The following is a 26,571-nucleotide window of genomic DNA, read 5'->3' as shown; positions in this document are numbered from 1 at the left end:
GGAATACTCTACACTTACCTGGATGAATTTAGCTCCAACAACATTGAAGGAGTTTGATACCATCATGTTAAAAGCAATTCTTGATTGGCACTCCTTCTACGACCAGTAATGTTCACCCCCTCCACTTCAACACACATTGACAGCAGTGTTCACCATCTACAAGATGCAATACGGCAACTTCCCAAAGTTCCTTTCACAGTGCCTGGCATATCCATGAACTTACCAACAAGGAAGAAAGATGTCATTAGCTATATGACCCGAATTTCACACACGCAATTGCGATTTGGAAATCTATTGCCTTGCCTTCACTGCACTTGGGTCAAAATGCTGAAACTTTCTCTTTAACAGCACTGTACCGTCACCTCATGAATTGTAGTATTTTAAGCAGGTGAATCACTACCAGCTTCTCAAGAACATCTACTGCCAAACAAAATGCTGGCCTTGCAGGGAATGAATATGAAACACAAAATCTAGTGACAAAATACTATAAAGAGAAGATAAAGTGCATTAAATCTACATTTTCCTGAGAGCTATGAAATTATGATTTTAATATTGTATAAGATGGACAAGATTATATTTATAACATATTCTGGAAATACAGTTGTGCCATGCAGAATATCATCAGTATATTGGTATTATTAAACTGATAATATTATAGAGGAAATCTGTAGCAATATGTTAAAATACTTGTATTCACTACCACACAAATTAATTCCAACATGTGCCCATTCCTGCAGATTGAGTACATGTAAACCTACCAATATCAATTTTTTTAAAAAGCCATTAAAATCAAGTCTTAACATATTCATTTTTTATGCAATGAATTTCAGTAAGAATATATTTTAATTTTTAAGGTTGCACAGAACAGTGTTTGATTCATAGCTAAATTGCAATACAATGGGAAGAAAACAAAACATTCATAGAGTTGTAGAATCCGAGAGGCATAAAGCACATTAACAAATTATTCGGTCCAGCTCATTTGCACCCACCAGATATCCCAATCTGACCTAGTCCCATTTGACAGCGTTTGGCCCATATCCCTCTAAACCCTTCACATTCATATACCAGACGCCTTTCAATGTTGTAATTGCACCCACCTCCTCCATTTGCTCCAGCAGCTCGTTTCATTCATTCACCACCCTCTGCGCAAAAAAGTTACCCCTCAGCCCCTTTTTAAATCTTTCCTCTCTCACCTTAAACCTATGCCCTCTAGTTTTGGACTCCCCTACCCTGGGAAAAAGACCATGGCTATTCACCTTATCTATGTTCCTCATGATTTTATAAACCTCTATAAGGTTACCCCTCAGCCTCCAACACTCCAGGGAAAAAAAGCCTCAGTCTATTCAGCCTCTCCCTATCGCTCAAACCCTCTGATCCCGACAACATCCTTGTCAATCTTTTCTGTACCCTCTCAAGTTTATTTCTTTTTCAGACAAGTTTGAGAAGCACTGCTGGTAGCTGCAGTATATTAAGGCCTCAACTGTTCGAAAGTGATTTATAACCATTATGTTCCTATACTGTTTGTCAGCATGATTTCATGACTCTCAAATACCAGGATCTCGAAAATAAATTCAGACAGGCATCATTAGCATCAAAAGTTGTTTACTTGCCCTGTACTATGTTGCTTGAGGGTAGTTGCAAGTTATATTGCAGAAAGAGAAATTGCAAATATGGGAGAAATGACCGGAACAACTTCAGACCTATACAAATTAATGAATGCAGGTATTTATAGACATGAGTACTTGGATATGGCATTTCTTCATTTCTCAGTCTGCCAGGATGGTTACTACTTGCTGTTTCTGTTGTGGATGGTGGACCTTTACAGAATGAAGATGCTCATCTCATACCTAATCCATCTCATAATTAATCCATCTCCTGTGCTAACCAGGATGGTAACCAGGCTGACCCAGCACCAATCCCTAGCTAGGGAGCAACGTCTCCAAGTAAGGTGATGTAGAGATTGACATCTATAAAAGTATTAGACAAATTGTTTTGTTCTTCTAGTGACTCTACACCATGTGGGCATCTAACATTATTAACATGGCCATGAAGTTGCAACTTTACATGTTCCAACAGCAATCTATGACAGCAAGACATGGAAGAGAACAAAGGTGTCATGTAAGTTGAACTTTTTCCATCGGTGTTACCTAATTAAGAGACTGGGCATTACTTCGAGAGAAAACGCCACCAATTTAGGAGTGCACCTACAGGACGTCATGACAGAGTGATCGCTGAGGCTGCCAGACCATATATTTTGCTTCTTGGATGTATGTCTTGCCTCAGTGGCATTTGAACAGATAGAAGTGGGTACTGCAGATGCTGGAGTTTAGGGTTAAGATTAGAGCGGTGCTGGAAAAGCACAGCGGGTCAGGTAGCATCTGAGGAGCAGGAAAATCGACGTTTTAATCTTGACTCTTTGAACAGACACCGTCAATCAGGAAAAGAAGATGGGCTGACCAGTTGAAGGCTTGGTAAAGTACATTTAAGGAGGATTTTCAAAAGTGGGATACCTCCTGGGCTGCCCAATTGTTTCACACAAGACCAGAGGTTTTAATTTTATGAGTACTAGTTTAGGAGAAAATGGTATATGTGCAGTGTGTAGTTAAGTTTAACTAAAGGCAATGTGGTAAATGATTTTATTATTTGGGGATGTTCTTGATAAGGCCGATCAAGAGAGAAATTATTTTGGACACAAGGAGCGCTCCCTATTGCTCTTCAAATAGAACTGTTGGTCTTTCACATCCAGCTGAACAGACAACCAAAGCTTTGACTTGGTGTCTCGTCAAGAAGACATCATTTCTGACAACCTAGTAAAGATGGGAATTGCACAATACTGTTGAACTGTCCACCTAGATGATGATTCCAGTCTGGAATGGTGGTTGAACTCAGCAAGTGGGAGAAGCAAGGCAACTTGAAGAAAAGAAACGTTAACATTGCACAGCACAAGTACTGAAATTCTAGACAAATGCTTCAATTGAGGTTGAGGCTGCAAACAGTAGCGTCGTCTACCACAAGGAAACTTTTTCCAGGGATTGGGAATGCTGTACAAACGATTCTAATGAACTGGCGTTCTGCTTCCAAGAGGGAGAGCATCACAAGAAATACATTGTAGGAAATTGTTGATGCAGCTCATGGTTTTTACTCATTAAAATGAAGAAACAGAAAATCAACGAGTTGCGCACCAACATTTTTCTTGCAATGGATTCTGTGATGAGCGTTGCCCTCACTTGAAGCAAGGGCTCCACACTAACAAATAAACATTTCACTCTGAATTGTTCAATTTGTTTTTCATAGGATCTTAGACTGGTAGAGCGTAGAAGGTGCTTATTCAGACCATGTATCTTTGTCGACTGTTTGAGAAAGCTATTGAATTAGTGCAATTTTCCTGCTTTCCCTACTTTTCACTGCATATTTCCCCAGTTAAAGTATGAATTGATGAATTGCTCAGATATTTTTCATTGGTCCTCACTACAGAGGATGTAAGTAATGTCCCAGAAGTGGCTGTATAAGTCAGAAAATAGAAGGTAGAGGGAACTCAATAGAAGTACAATCACCAGGGAAGTGGTACATAGAACATAGAACATAGAACAATACAGCACAGAACAGGCCCTTCAGCCCACGATGTTGTGCCGAACATTTGTCCTAGCTTAAGCACCCATCCATGTACCTATCCAATTGCCGCTTAAAGGTCACCAAAGATTCTGACTCTACCACTCCCACAGGCAGTGCATTCCATTCCCCACCACTCTCTGGGTAAAGAACCCACCCCTGACATCTCCCCTATACCTTCCACCCTTCACCTTAAATTTATGTCCCCTTGTAACACTCTGTTGCACCCGGGGAAAAGTTTCTGACTGTCTGAGCAATGACCCTCACAATGCACAACCCTCCACTCCCTCTGCTCCAACCCCAACCTCACCATCAAACCAGCAGACAAGGAGGTGCACTGATCTCTACACTACAATGTTGTCAATTATCTCAAGAGGGTTAGAATATAAAAGCACTGTTGTGCTACTGAGACTTTATAAAGCTCTGGTTATGCCCCATTTGGAGTACTGTGTCCAGTTTTGGTCCCCACACCTCAGGAAGGACATACTGGCACTGGAGCGTGTCCAGCGGAGATTCACACGGATGATCCCTGGAATGGTAGGTCTAACATATGAGGAACGGCTGAGGATCCTGGGATTGTATTCATTGGAGTTTCGAAGATTAAGGGGAGATCTAATAGAAACTTACAAGATAATACATGGCTTGGAGAGGGTGGATGCTAGGAAATTGTTTCCGTTAGGTGAGGAGACTAGGACCCGTGGACACAGCCTTAGAATTAGAGGGGGTAAATTCAGAACAGAAATGCGGAGACATTTCTTCAGCCAGAGAGTGGTGAGCCTGTGGAATTCATTGCCACAGAGTGCAGTGGAGGCTGGCACGCTAAATGTCTTCAATACAGAAATTGATAAATTCTTGATGTCACAAGGAATTAAGGGCTACGGGGAGAATGCGGGTAAGTGGAGTTGAAATGCTCATCAGCCATGATTGAATGGCGGAGTGGACTCGATGGGCCGAATGGCCTCACTTCCGCTCCTATGTCTTATGGTCTTATGGTCTTACCTTGATACTGTCCTATTCCCCCAGTCCAGGAACTCCCCATACGTTTGGGACACTACCCACGGCCTCCACCTCCTCCAAGATTTCCATTTCCCTGGCCCCCAATGTCTCATCTTCACCATGGACATCCAGTCCCTATGTACCTCTGTCCGCCATGACGAGGGCCTCCAAGCCATCCATTTCTTCCTCTCCCGGTGACCCCAACTGTACCCTTCCACTGACACTCTTATTTGTTTGGCCGAACTGGTCCTCACCCTCTACAAATTCTCCTTCGAACCCTCCCACTTCCTCCAGATGAAAAGGGTAGCCATGGGCACCTGCATGGGCCCCAGCTATGCCTGTCTCTTTGTCAGCCACAAACGACAGTCCATCTTCCGGAGTTACACCAGCACCATTCCCCACTTCTTCTCTGCTACATTGATGACTGCATTTGCACCACCTTGTGTTCCCACAAGGAGGTTGAGCAGTTCATCAACTTCACCAACACATTCCACCCTGACCTTAAATTCACCTGGACCATCTCTGACACCTCCCTCCCCTTCCTGGACCTCTCCATCTCCATCAACGGTGACCAACTCAACACTGACATTTTCTACAAACCCACTGATTCCCATAGCTATCTGGATTACACCTCCTTCCACCCTGTCTCCTGCAAAAAATGCAATCCCCTATTTCCAATTCCTCCTCCTCCACCGCCTCTGCTCCCAGGAAGACCAGTTCCACCACAGAACACACCAGATGGCCTCCTTCTTTAGAGACTGCAATTTCCCCTCACACATGATTGAAGATGCCCTCCAACGCATCTCATTCACGCCCTGCACCTCCACCCTCAAACCCCACCCGTCGAACTGCAACAAGGACAGAATCCCCGTCCTCACCTTCCATCCCACCAACCTCCGTTTACATCGCATCATCCACCGACATTTCCGCCACCTACAAATGGACCCTACCAACAGAGATATTTTCCTTCCCCACTACTATCAACTTTCCGTAAAGACCGTTCCCTCTGCGACTACCTGGTTAGGTCCAGGCACCCCCAACAACCCACCGTCCCCTCCCAGTACCCTCCCCTGCCACTGCAGGAATTGAAAAACCTGCACCCACACCTCCCCCCTCACCACCATCCAAGACCCCAAAAGAGCCTTCCACATCCATCAAAGTTTCACCTGCACTTCCACACATGTCATTTACTGCATCCGTTGCTCCCCTCTACATTGGGGAGACAGGACGCCTACTCACAGAGCGCTTCAGAGAACATCTCTGGGACACCCGCACCAATCAATCCCACTGCACCGTGGCGGAACATTTCAACTCCCCCTCCTACTCTGCCAAGGACATGCAGGTCCTGGGCCTCCTCCATCGCCACTCCCTTACCACCTGATGCCTGGAGGAAGAACGCCTCATCTTCCACCTCGGAACACTTCAACCCCATGGCATCAATGTGGACTTCACCAGTTTCCTCATTTCCCTTCCCCCACCTTACCCCAGTTCCAAACTTCCAGCTCAGCACCACCCTCATGACCTGTCCCACCTGTCAATCTTCCTTCCCACCTATCCGCTCCACCCTCCTCTCTGAACTATCACCTTTACCCCCACCTCCATCCACCTATTGCATTCTCAGCTACCTTCCCCCCCCAGCCCCTTCCCCTCACATTTATCTCTCCACACCCGAAGCTCCCAGCCTCATTCCTGATGAAAGGCTTTTGCCCGAAACGTCGATTGTCCTGCTCCTCGGGTGCTGCCTGACCTGCTGTGCTTTTCCAGCATCACTCTAAAGTTTTTGGAGATGCTGACTAACAAGTCTTTGGATTCTGATGGATTTCAACCTATGGCTTTAAAAGAAGTGAGATAGTTGAATTGCAGGTTCCACTTTTCTAGGATTATCTATATTGAGGGAGGATTCTATTTGACTGTAAAATAGTAAGTGGAACTTCTTTATTCAGAAAGGGAGACAGAAATCAGGAAAGTACATGTTGGCATTACAGTGGCTCGGTGGTTAGAACTGCAGCCTCCCAGCACCAGGGACCCAGCTTTGGTTCCACCCTCGGGTGACTGTCTGTGTGTCATTTGCATGTTCTTGCCGTATCTGCGTGGGTTTCCTTCAGGTGCTCCGGCTTCCTCCCACAGTCCAGAGATGTGCAGGTCAGGTGGATTGGCCATGCTAAAGTGCCTATCGTTAGTGGAGTACTTTTCAGAGGGTCAGCGTGGACTTGATGGACTGAATGGCCTGCATTCACACTGCTGGGGTTCTATGTTTAAAGACCATAAGACTTAAAAGCAGAAGTAGGCCCATCAGCCCATCGGGCCTGATAATCAGTTCCACTATCCTGCCTTCCTTCCACTACTTGATTCCCTTACTGATTTAAAAATCTCTCTATCTCAGCCTTGAGAATACTTAACGACATAGCCTCAGCAGTAAAGAATTCCACAAATTCATTATCTTCTGAGAGAAGAAAGTCTTTCTCCTCTCTTGACAGAGAGGTTCATATTAAACTTTAAGAAGACTGAACCTTATCAGGCAAAAGTGAACTTTATTTGAAAATAAGCAATAAGTAACCTCTTACTCTGAGATTTTGCCCTCTGATCCTAGATTCTCCCACAAGGGGAAACAACCTTCCCCTATCCACCCTGTCAAATTCCCCAAGAATTTTGTATATTTAAATAAGGTTGCCTCTCATTACTCTAAACTCCAATAATTACAGGCCACCTCTCTTCATAAGACAGTCCTTCCATACCTGGTATCAGCTTAGTGATCCTTCTCTAGTCTGATATATCCCTCTGTGCTATAGCTTTCTGCAGTCTTTCTCCATTGAAATGATATTCAACTCCACTATTTTTCCTGCCAAAGCTCAAAGCCTTCCATTTTCCCACATCGTATTCCATGTGTGCAAGATTTTGCCCACTTGTTAAATCTGTATATATATCTCTCTGCATACTCTTTGTGTCATCCTCATCACTTACCTTTCCACATGTTTGTGTCTTCTGCAAATTTGCTCACAGTATATTCACTTCCTTCAGCCAAGTCATTTATATATTTTAAATAATAGTGGCCCTGTTCTGATCTCTACGGCAATCCACTAGTTACTTCCTGTAAATGATCCCTTGTCCCAACTCAATGTTTTCTATTAGTCAGCCAATCCTCTACCCATGATAATATTCTATCTTCAACGCCATGGGCTCTTATTAAAAGCTTAACGGTGGTACCTTATCCAAAAAACATTTTCAGGTGGTTAGGATCTGGAATGCACTGCTTGAAAATCTGGTGGAGGTAGGCTCAATTGAGGCCTTTAAACAGATTGGCTCATTATCTAAAAAGGAAAAGCTATAGAGCTATAGGATAGTGGCTGTACATGTATTACTCCTTCAGAGGGTCAGCAGAGACACAATGGGTTGAATAGCCTTCTTCTTTTCTCCGCCCGTCAGATAACTTCACAATTTGATGATTCGGTGTAACAGTCCCAACAGAAGCCATATTGGAGTGATACTACAGCAACCTGTTCAAAAGACCTCATTGTTAAATTTGGCTGAGTGGGCAAGATGATTCTAATCTGATTGTTTTCCACAAGATGAAAGGAAAATCATATTAATCTTTAAGAAAGCTGAACCTTAACAGGCAAAAGTGAACTCTATTTGAAAAATTACTGAGCTCATACCCCTTTTTGAAAGAAAGGAGGTCTAATGATTTACATAACCACGACAGATTGATAAATCTGGGTTGTCTCCTCCACTGAGGAAGCCAGGAATTTAGTGTGAGATGGTCAGAAGTACAAGTGTTCTCATTTTGAGTCTGGGCAAGTGCTGGACTTTAAGGAGGCTGCCATAAAACACTTGTTTAAATTCCAAGGTAGATCACCATAATCTTGGACTGTCACTATCAGTTGTAAAATGCCGTTATGTTTTTCACCAGTTCTTCACAAACTGGGGATGTATATTTGCTGTGAAAAATAATAGCTCTCTGATGGGTCCAGGAAAGCCCTGCTCCACAGCATTGCATCTTTTGTATTCAAAGGATCCACTGACCATGCAGAATCGAGAGTGTGCATCTATCCAGGATTTAATGTGTTGGTTTTTCAACCCCATTATCTTGCTTTCTAGCAGACACCAGTCAACATCATGACAAACCTGCAACAGAAAAATATAGATTTTCAACCCCATTGGCCTTTACCTGTAGCTTAACCAAAAGGGATTTGCTCAGCTGAGTTGGCTGGATAGCAGGTTTGTGTTGCTGCATGATGACAGTAGTGTGGGTTCATTTCCCATACTGGCAACTATTACCATGAAGGGCTCTCATTTTCAACCTCTCCCCTCACCTGAGGAATGGCAACACTCAGGCTAAATCACCAACAGTCGGCTATCTAATGAGAGAGCAAAGCCATGGTTCATACTCCTGACCACTTTGCACTGAATTCCTGGATTCTTCAACGGAGGAGACACCCAAGATTTATCAAACTGCTGTTGTTATATAAATCATGACCTCCTTTCTTTCCCAAAGAGGTGTGCAATCAGTATTTTTTTTAAAGTTCACAGTTCTCTGTCAAGCCTCAATCTTTTTAAATGCAATTTTAGTTTCATTTTGTGGGAAACTATCAGATTAGAATCATTCAATTGCACCATTTGGAGAGTGGGATTAGCTGTAATATAATAGGATCACTCAGTTTCTCAGGAATTAACAATATCATCAACGTTCAATCATCACTCTCAACATGAAGTATGACAGGAAACATTAGGTTCCAATACTGAGTTATTGAGCCATAGAATCTGTAATGTAAATGGAAGGGGATTGTCATGAAGCTTTCAGCAACAAGCAGAAAAATGCTTGCTTTATGGTCCACGGTTTTCTTTTTGTTAATTAACCTATTTTTCTAATCAGCCTGTTCAGAGATGTAATTACATATTCCTGGACCAGATGAAACCTGAACTTATACCTCCCAATCCAAGGGTAAAGACTCTACCACAGTGCCACAAGATGGCCCAGTCCATGTTTTATTCTTTTTTTAATTAACTTATTTTTCTAATCCATCTGTTCTAGAGATGTAATTACACATGCTTGGAGCTGGTAGGACTTGAACCCAGGTCTCTTGGTCCAGAAGTAGGGACACTACCACTGCACTATAAGATGGTCCAGTCCATGTTTTTCAAGCCAATTGTTTAAATAAAATCCACTGGCCATGGGTTTATGATTTCTTGATGTTTTGATTCCTGCCAGGTGAGGTTACATATTTGGAACATGCAACCGGTCAATTTTTTTTTGAGTTCTGTCAGCTTTTTGAATGTCAGCATGTGAATTTATTCTTCTTTCAGACTTTGAGGATTGACATTAAGGAATTTAGATGAAGTGAAGTGAATGTTCCGTTACAGATTATGACGTTGTTTGACCTTTGAATGTTAAAAAGTACTAACTCATCATTTTTGTGAGTGAACAATAATAATTTGCTGACAGTAAAGAATCTATATTAAGTGAGTCATTGTTTAATGCGATTGGGTTGCACAGAGTCTTGGAAGCCCCCACATCATGAAAATACTAAATGTTCAGAGGATGAATACTGTGAGAAATCACATTTCTAGGCATTGTTATTCATTAGCAGTATTACAAGTTCAAAGATAGAAATAAAGGGAAAGTGGCAAACAGATGCCAGATAAGGTAAATAAGAACCAAAGGAACTGCGGATGCTGTTAATCAGAAACAAAAACAGAAATTGCTGGAAAAGCTCAGCAGGTCTGGCCACAACTGTGGAGAGAAATTAGAGTTGGGTGATCACTCCTCAGAACTTTTGTTTTTATTTTTGCAAGAAATGGTAGTGTATGGGTTAGTAAGGTGTGTGACTGTACTAACCTGAATGGAATATAAATGCAGGATTATTTTGCCACATTGGTCCAGCATATTGTTGAGACCACAGTGTAGGAATATGGTGTGTACAACCTGGCCTCCTCATTTAAGAAAGGATGAAATATATTGGAAGCATATCAGAGAAAGTTCTTGGAATGGAGGGATTGCCTTATGCAGAAAGGTTGGCAGGGTAGGCTTGTATGTATTGCAGTTAGAAGAGTGAAGGGCATTATTATTGAAATCTATAAGACCCTGAGTGAACTTGATAAGGTGGATGCTGAAAAAGTGTTTCTTCTTAAGGGGAAATTAGAATCAAGAATACAATTTAAAAACAAAGGGGCTTACGTTTATGATAGAGGTGAGGAGATTGTTTTCTCTCTCAAGATGCAACAAGTTGATGGAACTCTCTTCCCCAGAGAGAGATGGAATACTTTTTAAGACACACCATATAGATTCTTGACAAACAAGAGCACCAAAGGTTATCATTGGTTGGTAAGAATATAGAGCTGACAATACAGTCAGATCAGGGGAGAAAGTGAGGTCTGCAGATGCTGGAAATGTGTTGCTGGAAAAGCGCAGCAGATCAGGCAGCATCCAGGGAACAGGAGAATCGACGTTTCAGGCATAAGCCCTTCTTGAAGAAGGGCTTATGCCCGAAACGTCGATTCTCCTGTTCCCTGGATGCTGCCTGACCTGCTGCGCTTTTCCAGCAACACATTTCCAATACAGTCAGATCAGTCATGATATTATCAAATTGCAAAGTAGGTTCAATGTGCTGATTGCGCTACTTCTCCTAATTCGTATGTTGAAGGGCCTGGTCTTTCTCAACCTCATTTGGGAGATAAGCATTGGAGCTAAGGTTTTGCCAATGTTGCGGTCTTTCTGGAAGATCTCCAAAGAGACAGTTGATAGTATAATAGTGGGAGAAGAGCCTGCACCATGTCCTTTTATGTAGAATATCTTGCAATGAGAAGAACAGATATGCGAAAGTGACATAAAAATCTATGAACTAAAATCGTGACCACTAATGCATTCATATGAAATCCTTTTGTTCCATGTGTTCACTAAGGCTTTTATTTGAATGACTGAATGCCTTTGTCAAAATAGTAGTCAGAAACATTTAATTCCAATTCACTAACAGACTTTCATTATTAATACTTCACTGAGTAATATAAATTCGATGATGGATCTGAATTTTGGATGTAAAGGTGACATTTGCTCAGCAGCTGTCTCTGGTGCAGTCCTCAGATTTTAATGACTTACCTCCGAACATAAATCCTTTGCTTGCGCTATTTTTCCGCCATGGCGTTTAACATTTCTAAATCAGCAGACGCATCAATCTTATGCACAGTAACACAAAATTTGGCAAGTTTTCTTGTAACAATGACCTGCAAAAGAACAAAATAAATAGAAGCATTGTCTTTAGTACATTACCGTATGGTGGTGACAATATTGAGAAGCTATTTCAAACAGTTCAATCTGATGAACCTAAAAGGGGGGTGTAGTGGCAGCAGTGGTGCTGGGGATTCTGGAATTGGCCCGTGGTAATCAAGAAATTAGCCTTGACCATGAGATTGTGGATAGTGTTACTGGTTCCCATGTTTGTCCTAAAAGCCTCTTCAGTAGAGTGAACCTCATCAGAATTTCTCTGTGCTAACCAGCAAACCATCCTGGTTATATTTCATTCCACATCGCAGGGTATTTAGGATTCCAAAATATGCATGTTGTAGGTAAGTCCCTCAGAAATTTGAGGTATTCTGAATAATTGATCAAGATGGATTGATCACAATATCTTGTAAATACAATAGTGCCAACAAAACCTTGAAAAGGCTTGGGGACTCAATTATAAATTTCAACTCCTTTTGCAAGTTTTGATTTAGCACAATTTCCACAGTCAGTGTTCTGTTCCTCCAGTGACACATTAAAAAGAGCCCTGAATAAAATACTGAGCTTGCTCACAAAAAAATCTGTTTAGTAAATCAACAAAGGTTCACCTAAGAATTTTTGAACAGTTTTCAGATCAACACTTACACTTGGTAGCAGCCAATTCACAATCATTTGTCATGCATTTTTTTTTTGTAATTTATTTTAAGTTTGCACAAATTTTAAAGCTAATCCTTGAAACAAACATCCTGAGCACATAATCCATGATAAGCACTTTGGAAGGCACAAATGCCACATGATCAAGAGTCATGAATAATATTAGGGGGCTGTAACCTGACAGAGTTTCATGACTTAATTTCTCATGTGTGAACAAAATTGGAAAGTCCTGTTTCCACCACAGTTTCAGATTTGCATTTATTTGCAGCTTATCTGCAGTAACATGCCGAGTGGAGATATAACCAATTGTGAGGTGAGGGCGTACAGCAGAAGTGAAACTATGCTCAGCAAAAGTTAATAGCTTCCAAATAAAAGATAGTTGAGGAGAAGATTTATTTTAATATAACAATGTGAATGCTATTAATATTTAATGTACACTAAAATAGGTTTTGATATTTGCTAAAATATGCTGCAGTGTGCGCCAAAATATTTCTTCCAATTAATTTTACAAGAAAAGATCTGGTCTATTTAATACAGTGATGCTAAATGAGCTGCTCATTATGTGCTCTTTATATTGTTTTTATCCTTATTTAACATGCACCTTCCTTTAATTGAACAAAATGTTAGTTTATTGCTATATTCTTACCTTAAAAAAGAGCTTCACATATATGTGGCAATTCTTAAGCAAGCTGATTTTAAATTTTAAAAACTCCACCGTTCTCTTAGCACACAGTCATTGGTCACAGAGGCATGAAAGGGACATGAAAATAAAAGTTGAAATGCATTATCGTCATCTATAGGTGATGGAAGACATAGCGTGTTGGAATATACAGCGTGTCAAGAAGATAGCAACAATATGAATAGTGACTAATGGTGACTGCGAAGTGTGAATAACAAAAGTAAGTTAGGGTTAATTTAGCCTGTATAATTTCATTTTTTATAGTTATTACACAACCACCCACTGCTTGGAAATGGGGTCAGATGGGTAGTGCACACTTCAGCTGCTCTGTGTTACTTACTAGCTTAATATAGTCCAGACACTGTTGGCTATGCTAAATAAAATTGCCCCATAATGTTCAGGGATGGTTAGTAAGGTTAGCCATGCTAAAATCCCCAACTCAGGTTACAGGGATGGGGGGCTGTTTGGGGGTCTGGATGGAATCTACTCGGAGGCTCAATGCAGACTCGATGGGCCGAATGATCTTTTTCTGCACTGTAGGGATTCAATGATTCAATATGGATGTGAAATTTGTAAAGTAGTACTAGGGCTGTAATGATATCCCTAATGCATGTCAACAGAATGAACTACCACGATCTGATTATTTTTACAAACACTGCAGTCAATGTCTCCAAATATTTAAAGAGCGGGGGCTTTAAGGATCTTGGGGTTGATACAGCAATGCGCCGGTCAAGCAGCATCTCAGGAGGAAGAGAATCAGTGTTTCGGGCATAATCCTTCTTCAGCCTTCTTCAGACATTATCAACTCTGACTGTCCAGCATCTGCAGTCCTCACTAGCTCTTAGTTACTTTTGACAATTTCTTTTGACAGCTTTTGACAATTTCTTTTGACAATTCCAACGAGTTTTATTTACTTTTCGATATATTAATACATATCTATTTTTAACAATCCCAAAAGTCATTTTATTTCTTCCAAAGGGCCCCTGGCCTCTCCAAATGATATCTTAGGACCTTATTCCACTGGGTACCCTGGCTGTCCAAAAGAGTATGCTACCACTATAAAGCACGACTGACATCAGTGATGGTCAAGTTGTTGGAGGGAATACTGAGGGATAAGATTTACATGTATTTGGGAAGGCTAGGACTGATTAGGGATAGTCAGCATGGCTTTGTGAGTGGGAAATCATGTCTCACAAACTTGATTGAGTTTTTTGTAGAGATAACAAAGAGGATTGATGAAGGCAATTTGGTAGATGTGATCTTTATCGACTTCAGTAAGGCATTCAACAAGGTTGCCGGTGGGAGACTGGTTAGCAAGGTTAGATCTCATGGACTACAGGGAGAACTAGCCATTTGGATACAGAACTGCCATGAAGGTAGAAGACAGAGGGTGGTGGTAGAGGGTTGTTTTTCAGACTGGAGGCCTGTGACCAGTAGAGTGCTGGGTCCACTATTTTTTGTCATTTATATGAATAATTTGGATGTGAACATAGGAGTTATAGGTAGTAAGATGCAGATGACACCAAAATTGGAGGTGTAAAGGACAGCAAAGAAGGTTACCTCAGAGTATAATGGGATCTTGATCAAATGGGCCAAATGGGCTGAGGAGTGGCAGATGGAGTTTAATTCAGATAATTGTAAGGTGCGACCTTTTGGAAAAGCAAATCAGAGCAGGATTTATACACTCAATGGTAAGGTCCTGGGGAGTGTTGCTGAACAAAGAGACATTGGAGTCCAGGTTCATAGTTCCTTGAAAATAGAGTCGAGGATAGATAGGATAGTGAAGAAGGCATTTTGCAAGCTTTCCTTTATTCGTCAGAGCATTGAGTATAGGAGTTGGGAGGTCATATTGCAGCTGTACAGGGCATTGGTTAGGCCACTTTTGGAATATTGCATGCAATTCTGGTCTTCCTATTGGAAGGATGTTATGAAATTGAAATGGTTCAGAAAAGATTTACAAGGATGTTGCCAGGGTTGGAGGATCTGAGCTACAGGGAGAGGCTGAACAGGCTGGGGCTGTTTTCTCTGGAGCATCGGAGGCTGAGGGGTGACCTTATAATGGCTTATAAAATGGGGGCATGGATAGGATAAATAGACAAGGTCTTTTCCCTGGGGTGGGAGAGTCTAGAACTCGAGAGCATAGTTTAAGGGTGAGAGGGGATAGATATAAAAGGAACATAAGGGACAACGTTTTCACACAGAGGATGGTGCGTGTATGGAATGAGCTGCCAGAGGAAGTGGTAGAGGCTGGTCCAATTACAGCATTTAACAGGCATCTGGATGGATATATGATTAATCAGGTTTTAGAGGGATATGGGCCAAGTGCTGGCAAATGGGACTACATTGGGTTAGGATGTCTGGTTGGCATGGACGAGTTGGATTGAAGGGCCTGTTTCAGTGCTGTACATCTCTGTTACTCTATGGCTCTATAACTGTTATAAGGTCAGATTTTTTCCTTTCAGGGCTAATATGTGCAAGTCATATTTTGAGCATCTCATTAGTGCAAATCAGGTACTTGCATTTTATTGTGTGCAACTGCCTTTGTGAGCCACCCACTCCTTTCTTCACCATCAGCATTCATTCTCATTCTCACTTTCACACTCACTCTCTCTCACCCTTTCACATACTCGGTCTTGCTCTTAAATTCTCTCTCACTCACGCTCACTCAATGGTATGACTTCTGGATTCAAACCTCTGACACCATTTTCACTGAAATGGTGCAGTGAATTATTTGTCAAATGCATAGTCTTCTTGGAAAATGAAACCTTTGGTACAAAGCAACATCTGAAAGATCTGATGTCCTAACATGGTCAGAAGCAGCTGCATCTTCAGTTAAAAGAGACACTTTTGAAATAATTACAGAATAATCCTTATTATGATATCTTCTGAACAGACAAAGCAGAAAAGAAAACAAGGGAAACCAGAAATGGATGGCATCGCCATCTGCAGAAAACTTCAAGCCTTATTTCCAATAATGGATGGACATAGAACATTAAGGAGCTTGATACGTTTTTCCAAATTGCTCACTCCTTCCATTTGGTCACACAGTGCGGAAATAGGCCATTCAGCCTATTATGTCTATACTGACCCTTCAAAGAGCATCCTACCCAGACCTAGCCCCCAATCCTATCTCAGTAATCCCTTTTACCATGGCTGATTCACTTAGCCTGCACATCCCTAGACACTACAGCACAATTTACTACAGCCAATCCACATCTTTGGATTGTGGGAGCAAACTGGACCACCCAGAGGAAACCGACGCAGACATAGGGAAAACATGCAAACTCCACACAGACAGTGACCCAAGGCTGGAGTCAAACTGGGGTCTCTGGCACTGTGATGCAGCAGTGCTAGCCACTGTGCCACTCTTAGATCTTCCTCCGTTTAGATCCAGATAAGGAATATGTTCTATACATATTCATTTTCTATGTCACTTTAAACAGAGAGAGAAGTTTTTTTTCCTGTTGTGGAATGAATAGCAGCAGATATTCTTTAAACAGAGGCCGGAAAGAAAACAGGGACCTCAATAACATCAGGCTGGCAGAGAGAGAAAACTGTGAGAACTTAGGGAGCCAGATCATCTTTCAGTGAATCAAAACATTAGCACCACACTTTTCTTTGTAGACAACACGATGGTGGTAGCCAAGAGATATACAATTATTTTGCTATGTTTCCAAATTCTTAAATAGAAATAATTTTAATATTCACTTTCTGGTATTTGAGAGGCCTTATAGATTTTTGTTCAACTTTTTGAAATTTTGCAGACTGATAAAAAAAATTATAAAGTGGTTTTTATTCTGTTCCCTGTCTCGTAGGATCAGCAGGCACCTTCTTAGTACAATGGAATATAGTATAAAGAGATCGTATTACACCCCACTACTAGATCCAACTTTGGAATGTAGCCTCCATGTTCAATAAATGTTATTTTTAAATCCTTCGCCTGTTCCATGAAATAGATTTAAATATTGCTGCAGTTTAGAATAATACAGTAGTTAGATTCTTGAGACGATGATGCTATAGTGCCATCTACTGGTTTTGGTGGTATAAAACATATTGCAGCAAAGCTGTTATTGTAACCTTGAACCTAAAAATGGGTAAAAATGTAAAATTACAGAATCTCAGAATTGTTACAGCACCGAAGGTGGCCATTTGGCCCATCATGCCTGAGATGGCTGTCTGAATATGTAATTCTCCGGTCTGCTTCCTGTAATTCTGTGAGATAAGTGCAAAATTAGGCCATTCAGCCTATCGCGTCTGCTGTACCATATTCTGGGATCAAAGCTGATCTGACAATCTTCAGCTCCCTTTTCCTTGCCTTTTACCCATAATGTTTGATTCCTTTAGCGATTAAAAAATCTGCTTTGAAGATAGTTGCATAAAATGGTCATTTTGTTTCTTTCTCAACAAATGCTGTCAGACCTGCTTAAATCTTAATGGTAGGGTCCAGGGGAGTGTTACCGAATAAAGACACCTCGGAGTGCAGTTGATATTTCATTGGAGGTGGAGTTGCATCTTGAAAGGTAGTGAAGAAGGCATTTGGTATACTTGCCTTTATTGATCAGTGCATTGAGTATAGGAGTTGGGATGTCTTGTGCTGTACAGGACATTGGTTAGACCACTTTTGGAATATTGCATTCAAATCTGGTCTGCCCACTACAGGAAAGATGTCGTTAAGCTTGAAAGGGTGCAGAAAAGATTTACAAGGATATTGCAGGGGTTGGAGGGTTTGAGTTGTAGGAAGAGGCTGAATAAGTTGGGGCTATTTTTCCAGAGTGTCGGAGGATGAGCAGTGACCTTATAGAGGTTTATAAAATCATGAGGCGCATGAATGGGGTGAACACACAAGGTCTTCTTTCCAGAGCAGGGGACTTTGAAACCAGAGGGCATAGTTTGAAGGTGAGAGGGGCAAGATTTAAAAAGGACGAAAGGGGCATCTTTTTCACACAGAGGGTAGTACGTGTATGGAATGAGCTGCCAGGGGAGGTGGTGGAAGCTGGTGCAATTACAACATTTCAAAGGCATCAGGATGGATACATGGATAGGAAGGGTTTAGGGGGATAAGGACCAAATGCTGGCAAATGGGACTAGACTATCTTAGGATATCTGGTCAGCATGGACGAGCTGAACTAAAGGACCCTTTCCTTGCTGTACAACTCTATGACTCTATTTCCAGCATTTTCCTTTTCTGGTTGGGTCCATCATTAATCAGAGCCCAGCTGTAATTTGTTTTTTGGTCTTATTGTGATATCTACTAAAAATGTAACATTTTCAATACCACTCCAACAGTGAAGTCAAACTGAAGGCAGCTGGCAAGGTTCTATATGTTACTCATTCCTGACTGACCTGAGAAGTTGAAAATGTGTTGCTGGAAAAGCGCAGCAGGTCAGGCAGCATCCAAGGAACAGGAGAATCGACGTTTCGGGCAGAAGCCCTTCCTCAGGACCTGACCTGAGAAGTTGGTGATTAATGTTTTTATTCATGTTAGGTGGCAGGTCCCAGAGCTCTCTCCTTTATTGTGTATAAAGAAATGGTAAAATGACTGAAATTCTAAAGTGTTTCTCCAATTATCCTCTTGTGGCTTTGAAGGGAGATTGGAGGAAGCTCCTAGGACTATCAGCTATTTCTGCCAGTTCTCTTTTGGTGTGGGGGAGCCCCATTGCTTTTCCTCCAAAGTTTAAGCATCTAATCACTGAGACCTTCTTGGAGACCCAGTCTGAGGTGCGTTACTCAGATATGATGGTGTTGCTACAATCTGGTTTTCCTTGTATTTCTCCAGTATTACAGAGCCCATGGGGGAGTGGCATATTGCAAAACTGCATCCTATGGATCGTAGTGTAATGGAGCCACATTGAACTAGTGGTCTACGTTCTGGTCATGGATGATGTCAAGGCTTTTGGGCCAGGGTTATATCTGCACCTATGCATGTAATGAGTTGTCTCTCACATTCCTTACAATCTTTGTGGTTAGCTGTAAATTTTGTGAGATCAGAAGAGAAATCATTCATTATTAATTACCCAAAGAAGGCACAGCTCTTATACACATGTCTGTTATATACAGGCTTTTGCCTGTAACGTCAATTCTCCTGTTCCTTGGATGCTGCCTGACATGCACCACACTCTCGACTCTAATCTGCAGCGTCTGCAGTCCTCTCTTTCGCTTATGTCATTGATCTGACTACTTTCAGTTAAACTAGGCGTCAATGGTGACTCCATGCTGGGCATGGTAGAAGATGTCTGTAATGATGGTAGTTGAAGATCAGAACATAGGAACATGAATGATTAGATAAAGATATTGATCAAAAATGATATGTCAATTTCAGCTTTTAACTTGTATTGATGCAGCATCCACACTTTGAGTCATACATTTACATTATCCTTTGTGGATACATGTGTTTACCAAATTCATACTAAAGTGAACATAGCTCTAACTTTAAGCTTGTTTCCACCATATCCACCATCAGAATTAGCTCTCAAGTATATGAAATCCTTTTAATGCCTTCATTATATCATCTGCAAACTCTCATTATAATTTAAGCCTTTAACCACCACCCACAACCTTGGCTTAAAGATTTGCTTGCTGAGGATGATCACAGCAAATGCTAATGAAAGTGTTTTATTTTCCACATACCACTCCATGCCTGAATGTCATTCAAGTTCTGCCTAAGTTCCTTCATTGTAAGCACTGCAAATGGATCGAATCACTCCTCACAAGAATACAAGTGAGACTGTTTGAATCTGTAAAGGTAAATTGTTAGTGGTTGGGTTGAGCACCAGTCATTCTGTGTTAGCTTGAGTTCACAAAGAATCCTAAATGGTGAATCGCTGGGAGGTGTGTGAATCTTTAGTCTGTTCTCAGTTCAATCCGAGGTCCCATGTTAAACCGAGCCACTTCGTCACTCAGTCATTTTGGAGTGTGAAATATTTTCACAAATTTGCTTCCAATGTGGGAATGTGCTGTTATTTGACTACTGATGGAAATCACACATGAAATTCAGGAAAAAAAGTTATAAACAAATATGTCAGACAGTGAATCAGGGTGCAATTGTTAACGCTATGTCTAATCCAGCCAGGTTTTAGAAACTATGACTTTAGGTGCACGAGTTATGTGATGATATCAGTGAGAGACAGGAAGATAAATATGCAGAGATTGCCATAAGAGACCATTTTATTGGTGCATAGCATGATAAACAAAGCATAGCAACTTGGTAGATATTAGTCACGTGATGGTTACAGGAGGAGTGAACTCTAGTCATTGGTGATATATATATATTGCTACATTAAAGCCCCTGAAAGTAACAATTAATTCGGACAGGTTCTGTACATTCCTCATCCTGAAACAGTATCGTCAAATCAGAAGAATCTCTAATATCTCTAATTCATTGCAAAAGTAAAATGAAGTTCATTTAAACTGTTATATTCAGATCTGCTGCTAAACTTGCCATTATAACAACAAATTTCATTCCTCTGTAAATATCCAGGATCTTGTGACCATTAGCGGAAAAATAAACTGAAAAGGAGACTCTATGCCTCAATAGATCCGCACAATGCCTGTTGAGGAACTAAGCAATATTAACGTACAGAAAGTCATGAGCTGGAGATGTGGATTTTCTTGACGTGTATCATCAGCGTTTGCTGGGAGCAACAAAACAAATTTATTTCCTCTACTAGCACTTAAAATCTATCATCTAATGAAAAATATTTTATGATGCAATGAGGAACATATTATTGGTTTCCCTCAGCCCTTAACTCAAAATCCTATTTACTACATAAAGCTCACTTGTAATTTAGTTGTTCACTGCAGTTCAAGCTAAGTTTACAGTAAATACCCACGTTGAACCATTACTTGTGTTACTTTCTTCTACCAAACTTTGAACTCTTAGATGCTTCTGGTTTAGAAGGTTCTGCATGGGAGGCCTTTGCTTGCTCTGGAGGTTGAACTCCTCTTTTCACCACTGGTATCTCCTCGCCGTGTTTATACACACTTACAGTGATGTCAATTGTCTCGCCGCCATATTTGTTCCTGACATTAATGCCATATTTTCCCGAATCCTCCGTGCTGACAGCTTTGATGGTCAGGGAAGCATATTTTCCCTGCTCCAGAGTCGCGTAGTGATGATCATTCAGTTCGAGATCTTTGTCATTCTTGAGCCAGGTCACCTCAGGAGTCGGATCCCCAAAGACAGTGGATGTGAGGCTCAGTGTCTGGAACACAGAATGCATTAATGCATACAAAACCTTAATAGACTTTTTTGGAAAAACTGAGGCCCTCAATTTCGAGCATCTCCCAACTCACAGCATGAAAGAGCCGGGAGTGAATCAAAAAATAAATTTACCATCAACATCCACACAGGGCTCACCTGCTGTAGCTTAAGCAGCTGCTATCCCCACTCGAAATGCACAACAGCATCACTTTTGCGTGTGTATTCTGGTCCTTTTGTGCTGGTCAGTATTATGTTAATTATCATTAGTGCGGTACCTGATGTACATGGCTGACAATTCTATTAAATGGCCAGGGTGTGCCTCAGTTAAAGGGATTGTGGGAAGATTGTCCACTAACTTCACTAATAATTTTGGAAGGTCAATGCAAACAGAATTATCTAAACTGCTCATTTTGAATAATCTTGGTGTTCTTTATTATTATTCATTTTCAGGTGATGTTGGTGGATTTATCAACTTTCCCAGCTAAAAGCTCTGACAGGGCCTGGGCAGTTTACCATTTCAATACAAAGCAAGATAAACATTTAGATCCCTTTCCAAAACATCAAGCGCTGAGTAAGAATGCTCCAATCACTTCAACTGTGAAATAAGCTAAAGGTCAAAACTGGGACCATTGTACTTTCTCCCTTTGATGTAACTTGCACTGCATGTGAATGCTCTTGTAAATTTTAAAAATGAATTAAGCAGCTTGACTGGGGAAAGGGTGGCACATAACATGCTCTGAATCTGTTTATATAATGACAAATACTGTGACACAAGGTTATGTGAGAGATGTTTCTGCCCTGATATTACTCTCAGTACATCAAATGTTACAATTCATCATTCTGCTAAGCTGGACCACCATTTAAAGTATCCCAGCCACTTAAAGGCCCAAAGTCTGATGTTTGATGTAGCAAAGCTGTGGTATACAATGTTGCTGTTCATTGACAGATGAACACTGAAGGATGTCATTCAGCCCAACATACTCTTCACAAGAACTATCCATTGTCACATGAGTCTGCAAATTATTCCCCTATGGAAGATATTATTGAGTCTGCATCCATTATCTTTTCAGGAGATCATGCATTCCAGATTATTAGAACTGACTGAATAAAAAGAAAATATGCTCATGTCACTCTTGGATTTTTTTGCCAAAGTTGTGCACCCTGGTTACTGACAGTTCTGCTCAGAAAACTCTGTCAAGGATCTTGTGCACCCTCTCTAACATCTTCATGTCTTTCATGTGCATGAAACTGGATGCAACACTCGATTTGTAGCTTAATATGTACTTTAAAATTGTTTAGTGCCAATATCCTTAAGATTAGACTGTGTATTTATAAGTCCAAGGATCCCATACACTTCATTTTATACAGACTTTTCAAATTATCTTTACTTTTTTTTTTCTTTATTCACTCCAGGGACGTGGGCATCTTTGGCCAGGCCAGCATTTATTGTCCATTCCTAATTGTTAAGAGTCAGCCACATTACTGTGGGTCTGGAATGACATGTAAGTCAGACCAAGTAAGAATGACAGATCTCCTTCCCTAAACGACATTATTGATCTAGATGGGTTTTCCCAACAATTGACAATGGCATCATGATCATCATCAGACCCATAATTCCAGATTTTCTTTATTGAATCCAAATTCCAACATTCAGCGAGGTGGGATTTGAACCCAGTCCCCTGAACATTAGCTGAGTTTCTTGATTAATAATCCAGTGATAATACCACTAAGCCATTGCCTCCCCAAAGATTGGTGCATGCACTCGCAGGTCTTGCTGTTCTTATATCCACTTTAAAAGGCCATGGCGATCGTATAACCTCTGATCTTTTCACCTATCAAAATACAGCATTTGACACTTTGCATTAAGGTTTATCTGACTCGAGCCTTCCCATTTCACCAGTCTCTGGTCTGCTGAACTCTGTACTTACTTCTTCACTTTGTATTCAATTTCCAAAGTTTTATATGAGCAGTAAACTTTAAAATTATTCTGTCTATCGGGTCATTAGTATATCTCAGAAAGAGCTGTGGTCCCAATACTGATCAAAGGGGAACACCAAAGTATACTTCTCTATTGTCTGAAAAACAACTGGTAACCACTACATTGTGGGCCTGATCTTAGGTAATTTCCTGTCCAAACTGTTATTGTCTCTTTAGTTCCACTGTTTAGGACTGGAAAGTTGCAACTTGGAATCTGCTAAGTGCTTTAGGATGTAGCTCAGAAGCATTAGAATTTAAGTGTTTGTAATTTGAAGGAAGTCTAATTCCTGCAATGCAAAATAGCATTTTTAACAACAATTTTCATTTACATAGCATCTTTGACATAAAATGTGAGAAAACAGAGTGTACAAGAACCCAGAACAGAAGGAATGCAAATTTCTTGGAGGGGTTTAGGAGGAAGGGTGAGACTATGGAAGTATGATGTACAAAGTAGCTTTCTCGATAACATTGTTGCTATGAAAATAATACATAATGCTGAAGCCATGGAATCTTATTCAGATCATGCATTTTGTCTTACCTTGCCTTCCATTATAGTTACTACATCTGGCAATCCTCCTATTACTTTGCCACGATCTGTAATGGGAAAATCAATGCTAACTTCAGTAAATCAAATAAATCACAACTATATTTCATTTATTATTTAATAAAGAGCTTGGCACCAATTTGAATTATTTTTAACAAATAGGAAAATCAGCTTTTGTACTTACTCTTCTCGGCAAAAGCTGCAGCTCTGAAAATGAAAATCGAAACAATTCATTTAATATGGCTGCAACTTTAAAATAGAAAAAGACTTCTGTAATATTTATGCCACCATTCTTTCAGCTGACAGAGACAAAAGTTAATGCTTAGACTGCATGGAAAAAACTGTGTTGCATGCACTAATTCTGAAATTGCACACATTCTGAAAATGAAATTTATATTCACTACATGAAGACTTACTTCAGCCTCTGGAATTCTGTGTATGCCTCAGCATAAGCTGCAAATTAAATCAGAGTTTTCCAATTAATGTACATTGATGCCTCTACAAACTTGAATCAAAGCTTACACAGTTATGTATTTAAATTCAATGCTTAACTCCACAAACAATTACATCACTTGAAGAAAGTTACTCTGGATCATACAATATGAATGCAAAATTTAACCAAATTGTTTCTGTTTCTGAAAGAGTTTTGTGTCATTTTGTTTTTCACACAACTACAAATTCTCTTCTGTATCTCTCTCCTCAAGTACTGTCCCCTTCCCTTTGATCCATCCATTCTTGCAGATTATCACACCATCTTCCATTACCCTTTCCTCTGAAGCCCCAAAGCATGTTGTTGTCACTTTAGTCTGTCCTCACCTTTCCAGGAACTCCATGTCTGAATCCACCCTCCAATCCACTCTGGCCACAGCACCTAAAATCCCTGCTTGTCAAAGACACAGCTGACATCCTGTGTGACTAGGCAATGGTCGACTATTACCTACATCCTTCTCTACTTCTCAGGAGCTTGTGCCAGGTCTAACCATAACATTCTCTTCCAATACATATCCATTATCATCCAGCTGGGAGGGGCTATATTTGTTGGCTCCATTTTTACCTACCCAGATATAGAATAGTCCCTGCCTTTATCCTGCAGTTACCTCTGGCTTGGTCTAAGGATTTATCTTGCACCCATCGCATTTCTCATCTTCATGGCATCCCTTGGCAATCATTTGAAAATACTGCAATAGTTTCTGCGCATTTGCTGAGGACATGCAGTCCAATCTCACCAAATGATATGAAGAAATTCAATTCCCAACTGTTCTGAACCAGGGCAAATTCAGAACAAAGTTCAATTTAAGGCCCATGCATTTCTCTAATTCCAGCGTTTTATTTGTTCTTTCGTGACCGTGGCTTTGCCAACATCTTATTGCTGATTTCTAGTTGTGCTCAATCTGAGTGGCTTATTCAAGCCATATCAGACAGCAGCTAAGAGACAATCATATCACTATATATGTAGAGTCATGTGGGCCAAACTAGATAATTAAGCAGATCTCCTTCCCCAAAGGGCATTACCATCCATAGATAAGATGTAAGCAGCCTCAATGAAACTGGCTTTGAAAGTGGAATGTAAACAATGATAATGATAATTGTTTAATTTTTTTTGCCAAGGCGGTTCTCATTAAAATGAACTATATATAATAATGAACTGTACTTAATTGGTATTTCAGTTTCATGACAATTTAGAAATGACTTTTCATTGTGTTATCTGGGAACTTTATATTAATGTTTAACAACTGTCTGACTCTAGCATTACATTTTGAATGAGCACCTTACCCTCTCCAGAAAGGTCAAGATGTCGTTTATATGAGGTTTTGCCATCAAATATCTCCATTGTGTATTTGCCTTTGTCTCGATCATTTGGCTCACAGATCTGCATCCAAACCTGGTCACTGCTTCCTCCAATTCTCATCTTTTCAGATGATGCAATCTTTGAATCTCTAAATCCAAACAAAGAGTAATATTTCTAAAACATTCATACAATTTGCAAACAGAAAATTGATATCACTTACTTGACCAAACATACAGGTAATATTTCCTGACAGAATTAGACATTAAAGATATGGCAATTGTTGTAGCACAAACTAGAAATGGTCAATATCATAAGACTTACTACTCTGCTTAAACAATGTCCTGACTTCTTTAAAAATTGAGTTTACCGCTATTAATTTTCTTCATTGATTTATGAATTACTGGGGAGCTCCACACCTCTGATAATCTGTAGAAATCTCTGGTATAACAAGTGAATGCACTAGAGTTGCTGGATCTTCTCTAGAAATCTCTATCCCAGATAGCCATCCATTCTACAGAAGTCAATATCATGGATTTGTGCAATTTGTGCTGAATAATTGTTTTCCTGCTAAGCAACTCCTGTGGGAATTGGAGAGTGAACAGCAACAAAACCCAAGTCAGTCTCCTGTGTAATTGCGACCAGCCCTAATCTCAAAATGACTATGGCTGGAAGTTTCCTAGGAGTTGTTTGTAAATGCACATTTTTGCTACAATGCTAGCAGAGTCCTGTCGTGACTTGTCCTGTCGCTCCATAAGACTGAGGTCTCCCATCCCTGGTAGCGTTCTGGTACATCTCCTTTACATCCTTTTCAAGGTTGGACACTATTTACAGCTTGTCCTAATCATTGATTTATAAAATGACTTTTATTCTGCCTCTGATATAAAACCAAGCCTTCATGATATTTTCTTTG

The 26,571-nt window shown here is 40.6% G+C and overlaps 1 protein-coding gene across 5 annotated transcripts in view; it reads right to left on the bottom strand.

Annotated features, from left to right (window-relative positions):
- Positions 1–26,571, bottom strand: part of myom2b (myomesin 2b) — a 144,894-nt gene that overhangs the window by 6,412 nt on the left and 111,911 nt on the right. For 3 of the 5 annotated variants that reach the window (XM_043679173.2, XM_043679192.2, XM_043679184.2), the window contains 5 exons: positions 25,646–25,809; positions 24,289–24,325; positions 24,057–24,079; positions 23,867–23,922; positions 20,298–21,352 (listed from right to left, as the gene is read on the bottom strand). In XM_043679173.2, coding sequence (XP_043535108.1) covers positions 20,999–21,352; positions 23,867–23,922; positions 24,057–24,079; positions 24,289–24,325; positions 25,646–25,809 — 634 coding nt within the window. In that variant the 3' untranslated portion in view covers positions 20,298–20,998. Of the gene's footprint in view, positions 1–6,298; positions 8,100–11,695; positions 11,821–20,297; positions 21,353–23,866; positions 23,923–24,056; positions 24,080–24,288; positions 24,326–25,645; positions 25,810–26,571 lie in introns of those variants that run through there. The other 2 variants (XM_043679214.2, XM_043679203.2) reach the window with 2 other exon arrangements.

This window comes from Chiloscyllium plagiosum, unplaced genomic scaffold (genome assembly GCF_037043375.1).
Source record: "Chiloscyllium plagiosum isolate Xiang-an unplaced genomic scaffold, Cpla_swu_hap1 HiC_scaffold_3, whole genome shotgun sequence".
NCBI lineage: Eukaryota > Metazoa > Chordata > Chondrichthyes > Orectolobiformes > Hemiscylliidae > Chiloscyllium > Chiloscyllium plagiosum.
Note: the sequence above shows the minus strand (reverse complement) of the source record. Positions and strands in the feature narration are given on the sequence as shown.